The sequence below is a fragment of the Aplidium turbinatum genome, chromosome 1 (genome assembly GCF_918807975.1).
Source record: "Aplidium turbinatum chromosome 1, kaAplTurb1.1, whole genome shotgun sequence".
Classification (NCBI taxonomy): domain Eukaryota; kingdom Metazoa; phylum Chordata; class Ascidiacea; order Aplousobranchia; family Polyclinidae; genus Aplidium; species Aplidium turbinatum.
The window spans coordinates 41,625,030-41,647,618 of NC_137472.1; the positions used below are offsets into that span (position 1 = coordinate 41,625,030).

At 38.8% G+C, this 22,589-nt stretch overlaps 1 protein-coding gene across 1 annotated transcript; it reads left to right on the forward strand.

Annotated features, from left to right (window-relative positions):
• The first annotated feature begins 917 nt into the window (after nucleotides 1–917).
• LOC145765872 (uncharacterized) lies at nucleotides 918–8,421 on the forward strand. The gene is made up of 8 exons (XM_082577552.1): nucleotides 918–934; nucleotides 1,535–1,670; nucleotides 1,939–2,058; nucleotides 4,041–4,226; nucleotides 5,717–5,840; nucleotides 5,917–6,021; nucleotides 6,420–7,118; nucleotides 7,323–8,421. The coding sequence occupies exons 1-8, from the start codon at nucleotides 918–920 to the stop codon at nucleotides 8,270–8,272; spliced, it is 2,337 nt and encodes a 778-aa protein (XP_082433678.1). The 3' UTR covers nucleotides 8,273–8,421.
• Nucleotides 8,422–22,589: the final 14,168 nt, after the last annotated feature.

Consider the following 22,589-nt stretch of genomic DNA (forward strand, 5'->3'; position numbering starts at 1 on the left):
CCCCCCCCCCCCCCCTTAAATCTGGGCCTGATCCAGGCTACATCAAACAATATACAAAATAGGCTACTGTTGTAGTGAATATAGAATGTAGAATTGAAGTAGTAACCAGAAGACATAACATTGCGTAAAAGTGGATTAATAGATCTTTTGCAGCGTTCTGCAAATGCATAGCATTTTTTCTAATTAAAGCATAATATGATCCTTAACGGCATTTTTTCTGTTGAGAGCAGATAAATCTAAGTGCTTCCTCACTTTCGTGGCCAAATGGCGCGTGGCTATAGAAATGTATATACTGTTAACAATAAACCATTCTTGGAGTCTTTTGGTATTGCGCGTAAATGGTTCACCAAATGAGATACTAAAATCCACGAGGCTTTTGCTTGTCGCAGGTGCCTCCTATCTGCTAAACGTCTTTACGGCTTTACTCTTTGCGTTTTACGGCTAAACGGCTTTAAATTTTTTCATACTCCACACATTTTTTTAGAACCTCATCTGCAAATGATGAATGTTGCGAGGATCAATTTCTTTCACAATGTGGAGATCTATGCAATGGCCTTTCCATCGGCTGTGGCAATGGTAAGTAGGCTATTGTTTTCAGGACTAATGCTAATGAAAATATTTCAGGATGTGACTAGAGTTTTCACAAACCTGAACTTCGAAACAAAATTATTTTTCGGAGAAACTAATTTAAATGAGAAGCAATGTAAAAATGCCACAGCTTCAAAGACGTAGAAAAATTTAACAAAATTGCACTAGGGCCAGGGCTACCGGTACCTTTTGATTCGAGCAGTCATATAAGATCGGACTACAATAATGTAGCATGTAGGCTTCATCTCTGATTTGAAATGTAGTTTGAGGAAACGGCTAGCTTATTGCAAATAAAGAAAGATTGAAGGAAAGCATTAATTTCACCTACCATGTCAAAGCTGGTGCTGTAAGAAAAGATATGAACCAAAGAAGGAAGATTGAATTAAAAGAACATTTTGCAGGAATGTCCCACCTAGATATTTTTTAATAAGAGTCTCCTACAAGTCAGCAGTGGTGAACTGAGCAAGTGACTATTGAGCAAGTGGCAACTGAGCTAGCAACATTTCAGCAAGCGGCTGAAATTGGTGAATGATGAAACTGAGCAAGTAACAAATGAGCAAGTCGAAACTTGTCGAATGTGACAAGTCAACAAAATGCGTTTGACAAGCGATGACCAAGCAAGTCCGACGTGAGCACGTAAACTTTATTTGCTGACTTGGCAGTAACTGCTGAGTGTACTTGCTGAATTGAAGCACTTAGGCTACTGAGTTGTCGCTTGCCGAGTAGTCCGACGACCAGTTTAAAACACATTCTTTAGATTGAATGAATAGTAAGTAACTGCAAGCACAAACGGCCTGAATCATTTATCAGCTGGAAGATTTGGCAACATTGTTGAGATATTTGGGCTCAAATAATAGTAGGCTACGTTGCTAGAAGAGCAAAAATACATAAGCCTATAGCTTACCTGTTTTACTCATTCATCAGGTAACACGTTCTGTGCAAACAGACGATGTGATGGCTACAACGACTGTGGGGATGGAAGTGATGAGGTGATAGATGGAACAGAGGCTTGTGGATCAATCTGTCTGAATGATCAATACAAGTGCAACGGAAGTATCGCTCAATGTTTCTTTTCTTCTGCAGTGAGTTATTAAAAGAAAAATTTCTGAAACAGAAGGCATAGCCTGCGATTGAGCCTACGCCGGTTTTGGACAAGGTTGACTTTAGTTGCCTAAGAACCTATGATTTTAATCTTCAAACAACTGGGTATGCGGTAAGTCTGGATATCACAAACAAAGCTTACGAGTGTAAAATTACCTCGTCAAGTTGTGAATAAGGACAAAGTTCTAATAGACCAGCTTAATCTATAAAAACAAACTCTTAAGACAACTTCAACTATCGTTTTTTTAGGTTTGTGATGGTGTTAAAGATTGCTTTAGTGGATCTGACGAGATGAATTGCTTGTATTACCAAGGAAGATGTTCAGGATTTCTTTGTACCGTGCTGCCACAATGTGTATCGAGTAGCGCAGTGAGAAAAAATTTAAATCCTCCGTATTATTAAATATAAATTGTATACGAATAAAACATGTGATAGGGTGTTCTTTTTCAAAGCTATGTTTTTTTATTGTATGTGCTTACTGTAGCCAGCTTATAACATAGCTGTTTCAAATAATTGTATTTCTGTTCAAATTGAAACAATACGACCAAAAACACTGTTTTTTGATAATACATAAATGTATAGGGCATAAAGCAGTTAGGATAGTACACTTTGTAGTGTATTGAAATGTGATTGTTATGTTATGCTTATGACCGGTTACCAGATTATCTTTTGGCAACCCTGGCAAGTATCCCGGAAGGACATTCTGTTGTCAGTAATTAATCAAAGTAGAAGTGCATGTTATTTCTGTATATAATACACCAGTAAACAGACAGAATATGACATTTGGCGACGAGGAAAATAATTAAAATCTGTAGCCTATTAGTTCAAGAGGTCCAAGCAGACAGTGAATTGTTCTTATCGTGTTGTCCAAACTACTAGTGAGCATCATGAATGGAGCTGCAGTTACCTGCGAGGTGTCAGCTGTATTACCCTTTGATGTCAATGGTGATGCACAAAGCCAGGGACAACGTTGGAAGCGATGGAAACGGGCGTTTTCATTGTATATCACTGGAAAAGGTGTCACCAGTGATGAACAAAAACAGGCTCTGCTTCTGCATACTGCTGGTTTGGATGTGCAAGAAATTTATTTTTCTTTGGTTCCAGACAATGAAGGTAAAACTCTTCAAGAGACTTTAACATTGTTGGATGATCATTTTCTTCCTAAGGCTAATGTACCTTTTGAACGCCATGTTTTTAGGCAATTGATGCAAAAACATGATGAGCCGGTGAACAAATTTGTTTGCAGACTGCGACAACAGGCAGCTATGTGTGAATTTGGTGATTCATTGGATACCCAACTTCGTGATCAAGTAATTGATAAATGTCATTCCAATCATTTACGACGAAAGTTTTTGGAAAAAGGAGATGTGCAGTTAAATGATATATTAGCTATTGCTAGAGCACATGAAGCAGTTAATTCACAGGTTAAGATGATGGAAAGAAAATCATTAGAACCAAGCATGCAGCATGAAGTAAATTCAGTTCCTATACAAAGAAAGAGTAACATTAAGTCAAAACAGGGAAAAGACACACAAGAGTGTTTTGCATGTGGATTATTTGGTCATTTCAAACTTGACAGGCAGTGCCCTGCAAGAGGGAAGAAGTGTCACAAATGTGGAAATCTGGGACATTTTCAAAAGAAATGCAGATCAAAAGTAAGGAATACAACACAGTTTTATCAACAAAGAAATGCAAAATCTAAAACCTTTTTAAAATCTAATGCCAATCAAATAGATAATTCAGGATTGGGTGAAAATGAATTTGGAGCATCAACTAATGTCTTTTCAATGAAAAGTTCAATACATGGGCTGTGCAGTGTAAATTTAAACATTGGTGGTGTGTCGGTGGGAGACATGTTAGTTGATTCCGGTGCATCATGCAACATTGTGAACAAGCAAACTTGGGAATGGCTGAAGACATGTAATATTAATGCAACAACAAGGAAATCTGCTAAAACATTGTACGCGTATGGAAGTAAGAAGCCAATTCCAACATTAGGAACATTTACGGCAAAAGTTGAATCAAAAGTTACACAAAAAGTATGTGTTGCTGACTTTGTGGTAGCAGGTACCGATGGACACAGACTATTGGGCAAAGACACCGCAGAGACTTTAGGTTTGTTGCATGTTGGTCCAATACATGTAAATGGTGTTAAATCTGGTAACCGGTCATAAGCATAACATAACAATCACATTTCAATACACTACACACTTGGACCACAAATAGACGACTTCGCAATATTCATGCTTTACAGGCCCTCCACAATCTTAAACCTACACTTTTAAAACTAAAAATAGAAGTCCGAGTTCTTAATCTGTAAACTTATTTTATAAATGTTTTTAATTTTGCAGGTTTGCGATGGCAGGAAAGACTGTTATGATGGAACAGATGAATCACATTGTATATTAGGCCCAGATTGTGATAAAGATAACTTTAGATGCAACACTGTGACAACCGCATTGAGTTGCCAGACTGACGCTATTGAACGTTCTGCTGTGTGCGATGGAAGACGGAACTGCATTGATGGAAGGGATGAAGTAATATTTCAAACTTTTTAACTGTGGGAATCTTCATCTTCAGACTGAAAGGGCATTTTCAGAGTTTAATTCTAGCAGTTTTATCTAGGCCTACTTGTAGAGGCTTTGAACCACTGACAAAGACCAGATCATCGAGATTTTTTGAAGTGTTGAAGTGTTGTTTGTGAATTATTCCATTAACTAGGTACCACTAAACGGAAAGCTGTTCTTAAAATGCGTTGCTTAATCGCACACCTCGATAGTCGAATCAGCCCTGCTTGATTTTGCCGTTTTTTTGTTTGGAAAGTCAGGGGCTTGACCAATTAATGAGCTATCGGAGCGAATACTGAACGTCTTTAATAATAACTTTTCTTCAAATTGTATAAAAGTAGAAAATGTAAAAGTTTGTCTTGGTTCAGATTCTTCATGGAGCAAGTTTTAACTCTATTTTATGAAACTACCGTACGCAGGGCCGGATTTAGCCTAAGTGCTGCCCTAGGCAGATGAGAAAAGTGCCGCCCCCCCAAAAAAAATTTTCGATGGTGATTTTCGATACAACACAGGCACTTGTTCTCGTTTGTCCTCAATGCCGCCATTTTTATAAAACTTCATGAAACTAAAGTTCTTTCGTAAACTAGTCTTTCTTCTTGGCTTGTTTGCATACTTGAAGCATCAAGGCAAGTAGCCTACACAAAATAGCCTGCAACTTTTCCATCAAGTCAGGGATTCATAGTATAGGGATCGCCAACTCGGCTGGAAGTCTGACAAGCGGAGTGTAAAAGTGTTGCCAGATATTTTTTAAATTTTTAGTAAAAATATCATTTTGGCATTTTTAAAGTAGTAGTTGCCCAAACCTTGCCCGTAAATAAGCGAACAAGCTTTGGGCGATCACTACTCTTTAAAAATGCCAAAAAATTAATTTTTCTAAAAATTTAAAAAAATATTTGGCAACACTAAGTGTTCTAGGCTCCTTTGAATTTACTAACGGTGAAACAAACCGAACAAAAATTAATAAAAATTGCAGACAAAGCCTAGTCCTCCAAACTAAGCGAGACAGATAACTAAAAGAAGCGATAAGCAACAAATATTGTTGAAAACCAATCAAGCGTGAAGTACTCTAGGGAAGATGACTTGCCATACATGACTTGCCGCACTGTTTATAAATGTGTGTGATGTGATAACATATTAATTAATTGCTATATATCTGAATATATCTGTTGTGAATTATTATATTCACGTACAGTATTGTCAATGTAATATATTTGTCTATTTTGCCTCCCCCAATAATTTGCCGTCCTAGGCAACTGCCTACTCTGCCTACCGATAAATCTGGCCCTGACCGTACGTTGCAAATTACAATAACACGTAGCCTACTATAGGCTATATTGTGTGCCTGAACTTCTCAACAGTAATTTTGAGTTTAATTTTCCGATTCTCTCATTTACAAAAGATGTTTGTATCAAGTAATTAAATTAGCTTATGATCTTGTAATATTTATCCACTGCCTTTAGGATAATTGTTACTTTTGGAGTTCGTGGAGCCCGTGGTCATTATGTTTCTGTCCATCTTCATCAAATGGAGTTCGGCAACGAACTAGAAATTGCGCGACGTTTCACAATATCAACTTACATGAAGGTATACGGTTCAATTAAATTAGGATGAAAAATGGTGATAGATGTATATCAGTTTGTTAACAATCATAAATTGACAGGAGCCTGTACTGGAGCAAACCAGGAGCTTGACGATTGTGTTTGTATTTCTCCCACAATGTTAGGGAATACAGAAACTACAGATACAACGTCAACACCATTGGAAGGTAACGATTTTTAGTACAAGAATATTTCTTATTGTGTGTAGTGTATTGCTCAATTATAGTGGATTTAGTATAGCCTAGGCCTACGATATAGCCATGTTGCTCAACTACGCACAGAAATAAACAAGTATCCTTTGCTCTTGTATGATTGAAGACTTCAAAATAAGTTTGAATCTATAGAGGTTACTGTCGTAGAAAATGTTAAATTCACACCGAAATTAAAAAGTTTTTAACATGGAAAAAATATAAACCACAAAAAAGAAAACTGCACATCGAAATGCTAACCTGACTGATTTTGTTTTTACTTATGAGCCTACGCCTAATAAAAAATACTTTGTTCAAATGGAATTTCATGAATTTATTATACCGAATATAATATTCTAATATTTCATCTTATGCAGGTGCAGCTCTTTCCATACCTATTATTGTAGTGATTGGTCTGTCAGGGATGCTTGTAGTTATCGCTCTTGCCGCACTAACATATTTTTGTTGGATGGGACATCTGAGGAGAGAAAAGAAGCAACACGAATCGCCATACAACCCTCATTTTTCCTTGGGTAGAGATTCTGTATTTTCCACAAATGCAAGCATCCGATCTGGAGCCGCAATTCATTATTCACCAAGTGGAAATCACTTAAACAGACGTTCAATGCACGGTTCGGTATCTAATATTCTTGGGAGAAATAGCTTCCACCATTCGTCTATCCACGGATCGAAGCAGAATATTCCGTTGCCAAATAGACCCGAGGAAGACTTGTATGAGCACATAAAAGAACCTGCTATAGACCCCTACGCGGAGACAAAAAACGTTCGTCTTACGCGATCTCAATCTTCTTTCTCTTTAAGAAGCAATACATCATCACCTCCACCATACAGAGAGAGGTCTTCTTCAATTATTTCCCTACCCTATGAACAAGACAGAGAGGGCAATGGATTTACTACAATCGTACGAACGTACAGTTTATCATCGGGAGCTCAAAGAGCAAGAGCTGCTTCTCGTGTTCCAATTGAAGACCTTGGCCAGGCTCCGCTGGCACCAACAAAATCTTTGAGCAAAAGTTTTGATTGCATTACACCAAACGAATATCTGCATCCAGTTGGTAGGTCCAGGTTAATATTTTACATGTGATATAGGTAATCTACTGTAAAATGTTTTATAAAAAAAAAAACTAAAAAATTGAACAAAATTCTTTCAAGTTGCCTGCAAGGTGTCCATTGTCCAACCCTCTGTGGTTAGTTACGCAAACAGAATTGAATTTGATGATAAAAAAATGACAATAAGAATAAGTTACATATGTTTTTAGGCACTACCTATGCCACGATGACATCACCCTCACCAAGGCGACACAGTCGAGATTTTTTGGCAACAAGGATGTCCCAGAATGCTAGCCGCCAGAAACAAAGCCGCAAGGAGTCCCAACAATACAATTTAAAATCCAACAGGTATAGGCGTAGACAAAACAAATCTAACGCATCAAGAATGGTGAAGTCTGTTTACATTGAGCGATCTGATATCTCTAGCAAGTCATTTGAAGATCTATCTTACCACTCTGACTCCTACGCAACTATGAAGAGACGTGTGTCCCACAACAAAAATTATCCTTCTGCTAGTTCTGATCATGAAAGCCTTCCAGAGTCAACAACAAATACTGCTTCAAAAACGAGACTTCGCAGCAGTCGAAGACGAAATGCCGAACTCATTACTGCACAGCAAGCCAACAAACATCAAAGAAATTTTTCGGTTATTTCCGAAGAAAAGTCTGATTTAACTACAAATACATTACCAGATAGCAATTTTCAAACACCAATTAAGCCACCTCCTGATCATGATCCTCCAAAGTTGGACAAATCCCGTTTGAAAAGTATTTCACCAAGACCACCTTTGTCCCCACCTGCTCACGACCCACCAAAGCTTCAGATTCCGCCACCAGTCGAAGAAACTCCTACGTCGCATCCTCGTCCAAAAAAACGTACCATAAAGCTCACGAATCACAATGGAAAAAATGAAGGTGACAGAAGCTGCCGTTCAAAATCGGAACATTCATTGGTTATACCATCAGTAAGTGAGCCTGCTGAGAAAACAGACAAACAAGAAAGCAAATCAGTATACGCAACTGTGATGCCCAAAGTGAAAAGAAACCAAGCATCAAATGAATCTCAGGGTCAGGAAGACAGTAGCGTTGAAAACAAAACAGCCAATACTAAGCAAAAAGATAATTCTTCTACTGTAGAATATTCATCCACTGCAACTTGAGTTTGTATTGCATTGAAACATTTCTCGCTGATCCAATGACACTCAGCCTTGTACTGACTGCCAGGAAGAACGCTCCTTTCTATCCAAACAAGTGTTGTTCATGGTAGGCCTATAAAGAAAATAATGGGTAAAAATAATGAAAAAATGTAGCCTACTGGATTTCCTTGACATGTGTAATGTGTAGGCTATATGTGTATGATGATAAATTAAGTCCTGCGATGTTTGTGAGCAAAGAAGTGTTGTTTCAGCTATTTGCACGAAAGGTGAGGTTGCTTACACGACATTCAATTTTAAAAAGGAAGTGAGTTTGAAACTTACCACAACCAAACAGCTGTGTCTTTGCAAGTCACGTAGTGTTATGATTGAAGGTAGACACAAAGATTGGGTTACTTTTCATCAAATGTCAAACGCGGTGGGTCAAACAAAGTTAGTCTACCCGTGCGCGGACATTTTGCAGAAAAACATTTTGCCGAAAGGACATTATGCCGAATGGTCCAATTGCCGAAACAATTTGGAAAAAATTACTTTGAAGTGACACAAAGTCTGGTTACTATGCAAGCAGTGTCTTTGAAAAATTCGTATTGGGCTCGCTTTTTTACCATACATCCCACGATAAGTCGACTGACAGTAAAGTTGGTAAAGGAACAATCGTACAACGAACTAATCCTTGATCAGTTATCAGCTGGCGTTCAATTAGCGCCACCAAATAAAAAAATATAACGTTGTAAACGATAGACCAAAACACATTGTAGAGAATATCGATACATATAACACTTCTGTCGGATACTTACGCGCTGTAGCACATAATTTGTGAGTGAAATCTGTTTGTGAATGATGTTTATGTGTTATTACTATTAGGTTATGATAATTACATCTAATAGGCCTACATTTGTATAATTTCGGCAATTAGTCCTTTCGGCAAAATGTCCATTCGGCAAAATGTCTTTCGGCAAAATGGGTTTAGGTAAAATGTCTTTCGACAAAATGTCTGGGTAGCCTACCAGTCTACCGCATGATCGTTGCAAAACCTTGGTCTTAGAAAAAGCTTATTTGTCGAAACAAGTTTTCAAAAAACTTGCATCATAAACTATTTAGGCTACAGTCCGGGCTACAGTCTAATTACAATCTAAGTTAGATGAGTTTCATCTTTATAGCGGTTTTCCAGTTTTCATGCTGAAATAACAACGTGGCAAAATGTATTGTGTGGCAGACCGATGAAAGGAAACTTCTTTTTTTATAGCTTGGTGGTAACTTGACCTTTCGTATTCTTTGTAGGCTGTAGCTTGGTGGCTTTGGTGTAGGGCCTAACCCTAACCCTAACTCTAACTCTAACCCTAACCTAACCCAAATGTCCTGTCGACCAAATGTCTGTCGACCGAACGACCGGCTACGTAGGCTACGTCAGGTTGATGATATGGGATTGAGCAAGCAAAACTAGCAAAAAAATTTTGCAAAAATTAGAAATTGAACCATAAACAAAGTATGCTTGATCACAGCGGTAAACCATAATCTCTTCGTGGGAAAATTGTAACATAAGATTTCCGGATCTGTTCGTCTGTATGTAATGACCGAAAAAGAAACGCTCCCTTGAAACGTCTATTCAAAAAGTGTATTTCTGTAAAATTAGCCCGCGGCTATCGAAAATGGGGTGCAACGCAATACACCACTAAAAACTTGTCACTACAACAAACTACTTAGATAAAAGACGGAAACTTTGTCCAGCTAGCAAGCAATAAGCAAAACAGTTAAATTTACGACCAACTTCCAAGTAACAATTTTACAAATGGTCAGAATACATTTCAATATCTCAAACTCACGTACGCAGTTATGTGACGCAATAATAAAAGGAATTGTGAAGCAATTCAAACAGGTGTTCAAAGGTGATGATGCAATGTTTCATCAGGTCTTACGAACGATGGTGCAATATTTGGACATTTTCTAGCAAATTTCCATGACGTAAGATGCCAGCTAGGTTAAGTAGACCATAACGGTTTTATATGACGTTTGATTTGGTGAACAATTGGCTGGAACATAGCGGCCCCTAGTTATGACAGTCTAACATGGCATAACTAAAAAAGAATTGACGACAATTGTGAGCCAATGAATAAAAACACACGATACACAAATTGTTTGAATCCCTCACGTTTAAATTAATACGCAAATACAAAGGGCATGCAAAGAATGAACAACAATACGAATAATACACTACGATACATGAAATTGGTACCATAGGTACACGCTAAAATGACGCTATATACAATGGTTGCGATAATAACCGACTGTTCTGGGCTCAGACAAGGGCCGGCCACCGCAGACAAAACCAGGCTCAAACCTTAACACTTAGGTGTTCTTTACGGGGGCGAGGCACGAAATATCCCTCAACACCCCAGGTAGCAATAGTCGGCGTGCAGCTGGCGTCATCAGGGCGGCGAGCGCTCACATTGGCGACATCGAAAATCGTTAGCTGTAGGACAGCGCCTCACTGGCGAATATCGTCATGATTTTTTTTCTTTAAAGTCATGACGATATTCGCCAGTCAGGCGCTGTCCTACAGCTAACGATTTTCGATGTCGCCAATGTGAGCGTTTTCTGCTAGCTCTGCGCCGTCGACTTTCGAGCGAGAGACGCGCTTTTGATTTTCGCTCGCTTTCCGCTGGCAACGCGCAGTCGAGTTTCGTCAGATGGTGTTGGTTTCGTACGAAAGGCCGAGCTTCGCGCTTGATTAGAAAAATTTCGTCATCATACCGTTTAGTTGCGCTTGATTGAAGTCACGTGCCATTTCAAACACGCGGTTGATTTGATTTGAAGAGCCTGTTTGTCTGATTAATTGTCTTTTGCGCTTGCTCAGTTATTGGGTAGACTGCTGTACAATAAAGCTTACTTTGTACTTAGTTTGCTGTACCCGGTTACGCCTACAGCATGTAAGAAAGTGTCGAAAGAGGGAACTGTGTCCTAGTTTATTGTGTTTTAACCTTAATTACATGAAGATTTAAGCAAGCTAACAAACGCTCTCTTTTTGATCTGGAAGAAAAGTTAGAAGCAGATGCGGATGTTTTGGCAGCTATTGTAAGTCACTGTACTCATTTGTTATACACTTTTATGCCACAAGCTACATGTGCGGTAGGCCATGTCGGAATAGGTACATGCAATCACATTCCGACATGGCTACACCAGCCTTATGTCATGCAACAACCGATCAGTTAAATTCTAACATGATGTGTTGACAAAATATTTGTTATTGCACCTATAAAGTAACTGTTGTCATATTAGTTACATGTTTGTTTTCGCTTTGCAGGTGGTAACTACAGTAAATCATACTCAAAAAAGATTAGAACCTCCCAGACAGCAAAACCCGTCATTTTTACATTGATGTGACGTCTGCGGACATTGAACCAATGTAAAAATGACAGATTTTGCTGTCTGGGCTTTTAATTATTCAACTGCTCAGTTTCAATTTTTAAAACTTGTTTGTTTTGCTCTAAACGCTTCCACATACATTTTGTGTGCAGAAATACTTTAGTTTGTAAAATAGAATCATGTTTATTAAACCAATTTATGATGATTTTTAAAGAATAACCTAACGATTAACCAATATATAGAACGTGTGGTTGTTTGGTTTGAGTTCACGATCTAGACTTCGCTTGTTACCTTGTTCAGTTCTAAACTGACTATTGAGTAACGCGTGGATGTTCATTTAACAGCGATGGAAAATAACGGTTGGAGGAAATGATTGTACGGAAACTGTGTGGAGAGTTATGCGACTTTTAATGAATGACGATCTGGCCGCTCAGTTTACGGTAATTGAAGTGGAAAAAACGAAAAAACTGCCTTTCTTGATCTGAAAATAAAAAAGTGTTATTTGGTAAGTTTGTATTTATATAATTGTATATTTAAGTAGTTTTACGAGCTACCGTCAGTAATAAGTGCTGCAATGCTATTGCTAACACCATGCATACTACAGTCTACAGTACGATGGTGGAAAATGCCAGGCTTCTTTGTTTTTATGAATGGAAGTTAAATATAAATCAAATCAACTGAGGATTGACAAATTGGAAGATTTATCAAGGAATGGAATATTTTTCTGTAATATAAACGTTAAAATGTGACAACGTCCTGTAATATATCAGTTTCTACTATTTAGCCATGCCTTCCCAATATCACATGCGTGGTTGTTGTTGCAGGATAAAACACGGGTTTCAGCAGCACCTTATCACAGAGAGATCATATTGTATTATTACAGATGTGATTCGAAGGCAAGCCAAGGCGACGGACAAAGTTTTCAAATCTGCAGTGAAGCGGTATTTGAAGGCGGCTGGTGACAGAAATGAAAAAAAAAAGAACCGGGCAAACAAAACTTCCGGCGCAGATAAAAATTCGGACGATACATGAACGCTATCTGTTTTTTGATTGTTTGTTGACCTTTTAGTGTTCTCTTTTAACATCTTGCTGCGAATTATTATTTTTGCGTGCCTCTTTATTCGGTTTGCTTCCTTCGTACAGTAGTTGTATTTGGGAAAATCTTATCCCGACAAGCTATTGCCAAACACTGTTGTGCCGTCTATGCACTAATATTAATTCTTGTGGTGAAGTCGAGTTTAATGTTATCAATCATTTAATTAATATCTTTAATGTTGTTATTCAAACGTGTTTTCGGAGGGGTGTTTTGCCGCCAGTCCTAATCCCTAACATTACCCCGAACCAAAGCTCTTTGGCGTCAAAACGACCTGTTCCCATTTTTTTTTTATTTACCTAATGGATGTCGGAACGCAATAATCACTCATGATTGTTGGTATACTGCATGTATCCTACGTGGATGTTTGAATTTTGTGCTATCTGGCTTTGAAGGTTGCCAGCATGACAGTCACAACAGATGTGCAAACGAAAATGCGTTATGGTCGTCGTTCAGGTGGCCCTTCCCTATAATTGTGGTTGCCGTGCTGGCAACCTTCAAAGCCAGATAGCACAAAAAACTCATTAATTTGAATTTCCCTGCTGGCTACGTAATAATCTTTATTACATCATAGAGTACAGTGGAAGCAATAGTAGTGTTCTTGATGTTGCTGTGTATTTTCTTCCAGTGCTGTGATTTTGACGTATTGCAATACCTATCATATAATTATGCTTATATAATTATGATACTGTCGTATGTAGTACACAATTGGTTTCTAACCGGGAGTAAATTTTACTCACCCCTACCCTAGGCCTAAGGTAAATCTTGCAAGCAAACATTTTAATCAAACTCATTATAGTTTGAAAAACCAAGAAAGTTTTTTTTAATAGAATTTTTTGCTTAAAAATTATTGTTTCGCGAAAACTGTCAAAATTCACTTAACAGCTGCTGGGCTTTTACAAATAATCTCATGTTTATAGTCTTTAACTTTGCTCTCACATGGCTTGGACTTGTAAATTGTTCTGTTATTTGTATTACAAATGATCAGAAAAACCGCCATTCATTATTACTGAAACATTTTTTAGCATTGTGTTACGAAAATGGAGCTGTGGTAAGACAGTGTATTAAAAATCTTCATTGTTTTTGTTGTTTTACATTCTTGAATTGCGTCTCGCTTTTACCACAAAAAGACAATTAATACACGAAATGCTTCAAAAAGTTTTAGTGTTTGTTTTGATAATTTCGCAAACAACAGCTGCTGCTGGTGGCCGAAAAAAAAAGGGCTTCAGCAGGGCGACATTCGTCAGTCCAGCGACAGCGCGCGCAGCCGCAAAAACGTGCCAGTAAGTTTAGCGAAATTCGTTGGCGTACAGACAGCGCGCCGTTAACTAACTTGAGCGACTTTCGCGATCGAGGCGCTTACGCACAGCCGACTTTATTGTCGAATTTCGCAAGCGTTACGCCGGCTATGCGATGAGCAGATCGGTGGCGGCTGGCTGGCGATTATCGCTGGCGCGTCGCCAATAACTTCGCTAGCGTGGAGCTGACTAGACGCCAATCTTTGCTACTTGGGACGTAGTCTACTTTCACTTTCCCCGTACTCTCATCGTAGTTGCAGACGGCAACTTTAGCTCTACGAACCACAGGCTTCCCTTTCCTAATTTGTGGGACCACCTCATGCACCCTCCCAAGTTGATACTTCCCACGTTTACCAATATCTTGGAGAGAACCCACCACTACAAGTTGACCAGGCTCCAAATTGTCGGCCATTTTTAACCATTTTTTCCGGCCCTGAAGCCCTGGCAGGTAAAAATCTATCAATTTGCTCCAAAACTGCTGAGAAAGCGACAAATTGAACCGATAATCCCTTCTTAGTTAGTCACGATCATGTGGTTTCCTAACAGCACAGTATGGGTCTAAGTATGGGGTCAAAAGTGAGGCATGGGTGATGACAGTAAAATCCCTAGGGTCGTCACTCAAAGGTACCAAAGGGCGTTTGTTCACGATCCGAACGGCACTGCCTGTGTACGTAAGCAGTTCAATGAAATTGGGCTTGCGTATTGAAGTGTCCAAAATGTGAAAAAAGTACTTGGTCACATCGGCCACGAAACCAAATCCACTAAGCCGAAATCTAGCCAAGAGATCTGCCACAGGGTTTAACAAATCAGGACACGAAAATATTACATCATTAACACAAGTTCCTCGAAATTCAAACTTGCCATCGTAGACAATGCGCTTTTTAATTGTGACGTCACAAAGTATGGTAAATACCACTCAAATCTTTTTACATTTTCTGCTTCACCAGCACGCTCAATATAGCCATTAGATTTAAGATCCTTCATGGTGTCAGTAAGGAAATCATGAAGTTCAGGTTGTTTTAAAGCCTTCTTCCTTAAAACAGCAGCTTTATCTGATGCTAACACAAAATTGTTAGGTAAATCAATATCTTCCTTCAACGGTACAGGTATCTCAAATCGACCATCTTTCAACTTAATATTCGGTTCAACAAGTTCTCTAGCCAAAATGTCATTGCGAGACAATTCACAGGTTTCATTTTGCAAGGTCAAATCCTGAATGACTTTATTCAGGTCTGCTATTTCCATATCACGAGACTCAATTTTACGCTGAAAGCCAGAGATTACATCCGACTCTGAAGACGTCTGCACTCTGCACACATTAGCAACGCTTTCATCTAAGGGTGACTTACCACCACAAGCCAACCAACCGAGAGGAGTGAGTAAAGCATGCGGTTCACTACGATTTTCACCAACACGCTCTTCTTTAGCCCACATCAAATAAGCGCTGTCGTTGCCAATCAGTACATCTACAGTACTACTACTACTACAACAATCATTCAAATGAAACATATCCACGTCATGAAAATGACGGAAACCACTTAAATCTTATTTATGCGGTAAAGTTTTAACATCGTCAGCCCAGCAAGCTGGGTTAACCACCGAAGTTATATCACAAAACAGTTCATCCGTCTCTAACGACTGGATGTTGAGTTTAACAAGGTTAGCACAAGTAGGTTTCTGACCAGCCAGAGTATCCATTTTAAACGACGTTTTATTATACGGTTTAACGCCAAGTTCGCAGACCAAATCACTCGAAACAAAAGTCAACTGCGAACCAGGATCATGCTGACAATACACCAACTTCGATTTGCCAGTCATTGGATTCAAAACACGAGCAGCAGTAATGCGGTTAAAAGCTGCTTTAACATTTCCAATCTGAACATTACGCACAGGAACTCTGGCACCAGCATCCTCTTTGCCGACCGAATCCAGAGAATCACGTGACGTCACATAAAAATCATGCAGAAGAAAAAAGTGTTTCCTATCGTTGTTAGGCCCACATTGACGACAGTTATTTGCATGATTACAGTCCCTAACCATATGCTGGCGCAAACAATTCAAGCATTTGCCAGCTTTCACAATAACATCTCTCCGATCGTAAAAACAGAGAGAGACTGTTCACCAGGCATTTGGTAATAAAATTAATTTGCGTTCTTCTGGTGACTATTTACTAGGTTACCTCGTGATGTTCAAAATGTTCCCCTCAGATGTTCCCCTCTGTGTACAAAAAATTACTTTAACTTTAGCTTCACCTTTTCCATTCTCAGTGCGTCTTCTCTACCATTGTTATTGCTAATCCCATTGTTTTCTGTCTTGTCTGATGTCTTTTCAACGTTTCTTGACAGTGGCCCAATAGATAGATAAATTTACGCTGTTGGAAAGTAGCCTACTGGTTTTAGGCATTCACCGCATTTAGTTTAACCTCTAGGTATCTTGTGGCGTGTTTTAATTCTGATTCTTGCTGCTTTACTCTATTCATTTTATCAGTATGTTTTTGTGTTAACCTGTTTTAGCCACCTTGATAAAGTCAGTCGTGCTGACTGACGAAACGTCGGAAATACAAAAGCTAGTTATCATCTTGAACATCACGAGGTAACCTAGTAAATAGTCACCAGAAGAACGCAAATTAATTTTATTATCTCTCCGATCTTTAGGTGTCAAGCGCAAAAAATCTTTACAATTAGACAAAAAATGATATTCAACTTGACCACGTGACGAACAATAAAAACATGCCGGTATGTCACTACGTCTGGTCACACCACCGCGCGGTGCGCCAACAGCAGTCGAGTACTGCGAACTACCTGACATGATATTATCATGGGGTTTTACCGACGTCTGCCTAACCGGGCATGAAGGCAATTTTCCTTTGCCAAACTTTTTAAAATGCTTTGACTCACCAGAATCGCCCATTAGCATAATGCTAAAATCAGTCGACTTACGCGTTTCCTCCCGTGCAACAAAATCGAGCAAACTCTGAAAAGTAGGCTCATTAGTGCCACCATACTGATCACCTAAAAAGTCAAGATAACGCTGCTTAGCGTCAAACGGGAGTCGCTTAGCCAAATCCAAAACAAAACGTCCTTCCAATTTATCGCGCTGACCATAAGCTTGCGCGTAAAGCAGACACTGTGACAATTCATCTTTAAACTCTTTCAAATCACTGGAAGAGATCGAAGTCAATTTACTACCGTAGCGATACTTTCTAATTTTCGGTTCGGCGAAAAGACCTCCACGAACTCCAAAACGCTGGGACAAGCGATCTAACGACATTTCTATCCTGTCTTCCTCTGACAAGCCAGGAGTGTCAGAAACCAAATTAGCAATCGTTTGCGCAGCTGTCCTAACACAAGCTGCTTGTAACAAAGTCAAATGAGTTCCTTAAAGGGCGAAGCTGCCATTAAGGCCGTCACACGATTTTTAAAGAAGACTAATTGTAGTGTATTGAAATGTGATTATTATGTTATGCTTATGACCGGTTACCAGATTATCTTTTGGCAAGTATCCCGGAAGTACATTCTGTTGTCAGTAATTAATCAAAGTAGAAGTGCATGTTATTTCTGTATATAATACACCAGAAAACAGACAGAATATGACATTTGGCGACGAGGAAAATATTTAAATCTGTAGCCTATTAGTTCAAGAGGTCCAAGCAGACAGTGAATTGTTCTTATCGTGTTGTCCAAACTACTAGTGAGCATCATGAATGGAGCTGCAGTTACCTGCGAGGTGTCAGCTGTATTACCCTTTGATGTCAATGGTGATACACAAAGCCAGGGACAACGTTGGAAGCGATGGAAACGGGCGTTTTCATTGTATATCACTGGAAAAGGTGTCACCAGTGATGAACAAAAACAGGCTCTGCTGCTGCACACTGCTGGTGTAGATGTGCAAGAAATTTATTTTTCTTTGGTTCCAGACAATGAAGGTAAAACTCTTCAAGAGACTTTAACATTGTTGGATGATCATTTTCTTCCTAAGGCTAATGTACCTTTTGAACGCCATGTTTTTAGGCAATTGATGCAAAAACATGATGAGCCGGTGAACAAATTTGTTTGCAGACTGCGACAACAGGCAGCTATGTGTGAATTTGGTGATTCATTGGATACCCAACTTCGTGATCAAGTAATTGATAAATGTCATTCCAATCATTTACGACGAAAGTTTTTGGAAAAAGGAGATGTGCAGTTAAATGATATATTAGCTATTGCTAGAGCACATGAAGCAGTTAATTCACAGGTTAAGATGATGGAAAGAAAATCATTAGAACCTAGCATGCAGCATGAAGTAAATTCAGTTCCTATACAAAGAAAGAGTAACATTAAGTCAAAACAGGGAAAAGACACACAAGAGTGTTTTGCATGTGGATTATTTGGTCATTTCAAATTTGACAGGCAGTGCCCTGCAAGAGGGAAGAAGTGCAACAAATGTGGAAATCTGGGACATTTTCAAAAGAAATGCAGATCAAAAGTAAGAAATACAACACAGTTTTGTCAACAAAGAAATGCTAAATCTAAAACCTTTTTAAAATCTAATGCCAATCAAATAGATAATTCAGGATTGGGTGAAAATGAATTTGGAGCATCAACTAATGTCTTTTCAATGAAAAGTTCAATACATGGGCTGTGCAGTGTAAATTTAAACATTGGTGGTGTGTCGGTGGGAGACATGTTAGTTGATTCCGGTGCATCATGCAACATTGTGAACAAGCAAACTTGGGAATGGCTGAAGACATGTAATATTAATGCAACAACAAGGAAATCTGCTAAAACATTGTACGCGTATGGAAGTAAGAAGCCAATTCCAACATTAGGAACATTTACGGCAAAAGTTGAATCAAAAGTTACACAAAAAGTATGTGTTGCTGACTTTGTGGTAGCAGGTACCGATGGACACAGACTATTGGGCAAAGACACCGCAGAGACTTTAGGTTTGTTGCATGTTGGTCCAATACATGTAAATGGTGTTAAATCTGGTGCTAATAATGTTGAGCCTCAAGTTGGTAATGACATTGTGTCTAAGTATGATGGTTTATTTACTGGTGTTGGCTTGTTAAAAGATTATGAGTTAAAATTGCATATTGATGATTCTCTTAAGCCAGTAGCTCAACCTGTTCGAAGAATACCATTTCCGCTGAGAGAAAAGGTAGATGTGAAGTTAAATGAATTGCTTGATGCTGATATTATAGAAGAAGTCCCAGAAGGACCATCAAGTTGGATCTCTCCATTGGTAGTCATACCTAAGAGTGATGGTGACATTCGCATTTGTGTTGATATGCGACAAGCCAATCAGGCTATAGTTAGAGAGAGACATCCAATTCCCACTGTTGAAGAACTGTTGTGTCAACTCAATGGTAGTACTGTTTTCAGTAAGTTGGATTTAAAATGGGGCTTTCATCAGATAATGTTGGATGAAACGAGCCGCCATATTACAACATTTGTTACACATCGAGGTCTATACAGATATAAAAGGCTAATGTTTGGACTGAGTTCTGCTCCTGAAAAATATCAGAAAATTATTTGGGATTTATTGAAGAACTGCGATGGTGTTGCTAACATTGCAGATGACATTGTCATTTATGGAAAAGACAGGACAGAACATGACAGTCGATTACATGTGGTACTGGAAAAGTTGTTAAAATCTGGATTGACTTTGAATAAAACAAAATGTCAGTTTAGAATGTCAAAGCTTACATTTTTTGGACATGACTTGCACCAACAAGGGGTAAGTCCCAGTGCAGAGAAAATTGCAGCTATTCAAAAAGCACAACCTCCAACTTCAGCTAGTGAAGTCAGATCATTCATGGGTCTTGTTCAGTTTTCAGCTAAGTTTATCCCAAATTTAGCAACCATTGCAAGGCCTATACTAGACTTGACCAAAAAGACTGCAAAGTTTGAATGGCATAAAGCACACCAAGATGCATTTTTGAAACTAAAAACAGTGATCACAAAGGCTGATACATTGGCATATTATCGGAATGACTGCAAGACAAGAATTGTGACAGATGCATCTCCAGTTGGTCTAGGTGCTGTGTTGACACAGTTACAAGATGGAATGTGGAGAGTCATTTCTTATGCATCTCGAAGTTTGTCAGATGTGGAAAAGAAGTACAGCCAAACGGAAAAGGAAGCTCTAGGGTTGGTTTGGTCTTGTGAAAGATTCAATTTGTATGTATTTGGAAGACATTTTGAACTTGAAACAGATCATAAGCCCCTGCAATACATTTACACGAAGAAATCAAGACCATCAGCAAGAATAGAACGCTGGGTATTGCGTTTACAATCGTTTGATTTTAGTGTTATCTATCGTCCAGGGAAAACTAACATTGCTGATGCATTGTCAAGGCTAAATAAAGAGCCCTATGAAGAAAGCAGAGATTTAAAAGAACCTTATGATTATGTGAGATCTATTGTTCTTCAAAGTATGCCAGTCGCTTTATCTACAGAAGAACTTGAACAAGAATCAGCTGCTGATCCACAATTGTCAGAAATTAGGGACTATATTCATTCAGGAAATTGGTCCAAGTGTACAGACACAAGCTTTTTGCATGTAAAAAATGAACTGTGTACATATGGAAACTTGTTGCTCAGAGGGACAAGACTCGTTATACCTGCTACGTTGCGTGAAAAGGTGCTCAATTTGGCACACGAGGGTCACCAAGGCATTGTCAAGACAAAGAATCGATTACGCACAAAGGTGTGGTGGCCAAAGATCGATGCTGATGCAGAAAAGATGTGTAAACTTTGTCACGGATGTCAAGTCACCAGCGACTTTTGCAGACCAGAACCAATTGCTCGGGTATTGCCACCAAGTGGGCCTTGGCAAGATTGTGCGGCAGATATTCTTGGTCCATTACCAAGTGGTGAGAACATTTTAGTAGTGGTAGATTACTTTAGTCGTTTTTACGAAATTGCAATCTTGAAATCAATCACAAGCGAAAAATTGATTCAAGCGATTCTGCCCATGTTTTCAAGGTTTGGAGTACCTTACTCATTGCGAACTGATAATGGTCCACAATTTGTATCGAATGATTTTGAGAATTTTCTAGAAGAATATGGAGTAATACACCGCAAAACAACACCATTATGGCCTCAAGCAAACGGTGAGGTGGAACGACAAAATCGAACATTGTTAAAGGCAATCAAAGTTGCTCAAGTTGAAAAGAAAGATTGGCGGTATGAGATCAACAAATTTCTAATGGCATATCGTTCAACTCCGCAAGTTTCTACAGGTTCTACTCCTTATTATATGATGTTTCGCAGAGAAATGAAGTCTAAATTACCTGAACTGTGCCGAGAACCTCAGATCTTTGATGAAGGGATTCGAGACAGAGACTGGAAGGGTAAAATAGACGGTAAACTATATACTGACTTTAAGCGACGTGCTGTCGACTCAGATATTCGGGTTGGAGATGAAGTTTTGGTTAAAAGTCAAAAATCAAATAAACTTTCTGCAAATTTTGATAGCGCTACCCAACAGGTAGTTAGGAAGGAAAGGGGGGAAGTGACAGTACAAAACAATGAAGGGGTTCAATTGACACGAAATTCGTCGTTTTTTAAGAAATTGAACACCAGTGATGAAAATGTAAACTCACCTCCTGCTGACATGACCGTGAACGCTGATTTGAATGAGTCCTCAATACCTGTACGTACTCGTCCGACACGTAATGTCAGTAAACCTGCTCGCTTTAACGATTATGTAACTTGAAGTGACTAGAATGCAGACTTGTATGCCTATGATTCCTTTTGTTCTTTCGTTATAAAGACTAGCTCTGGAACGCATGTCTATTTGTTTAAACGTCATGTCAATTGAGTGGTAATCTATTTAATTGTTCGCCACTACAATTTCAAGATCAAAGTGTGAAAAGTAGAAGCAAACGTATTAGGCTAATCATGATCTTTGGAGTATGGCTATATTGCTTTTGACAGTAAATGTTGGTACTTAAAGTTAATCTGTGTATACCATAGATTGCATGAATGATGCTTACGTAAACGAAATCTAATGATGATGCGTCGTTTGGTTCAAGTGCTCATGGTTTTCATCACCTGTAGCTTGATGATCATTTAATGTAAAATGAGTTTTTATCCAAATAAGTAATGCCTTGGAAAACTACGTTTTAATCCGAGAAGGAAGGGATGTAGTGTATTGAAATGTGATTATTATGTTATGCTTATGACCGGTTACCAGATTATCTTTTGGCAAGTATCCCGGAAGTACATTCTGTTGTCAGTAATTAATCAAAGTAGAAGTGCATGTTATTTCTGTATATAATACACCAGAAAGCAGACAGAATATGACACTAATGGCATATTATTACCATCGTAACCAAGCAAGGCCGCCTTATCAAAAAACATCCTACTGTTTTGGTATTCAAAAAAGCTATCCTGTTGTTGAGAACTCGATTTAGCGGGAGAAGACAAGCTATATCCCTTAAGGGACTGAGGGGGCTCAGTCACATGCACAGCCCGATCACGATTCTCACACACGTTAAAATCAGGAGACGCGATACGCCTCTCACAGCCACCCAAATTACGTGTAGCTGGGCGATCAAAAACTAGCGGCGCAGAGAACT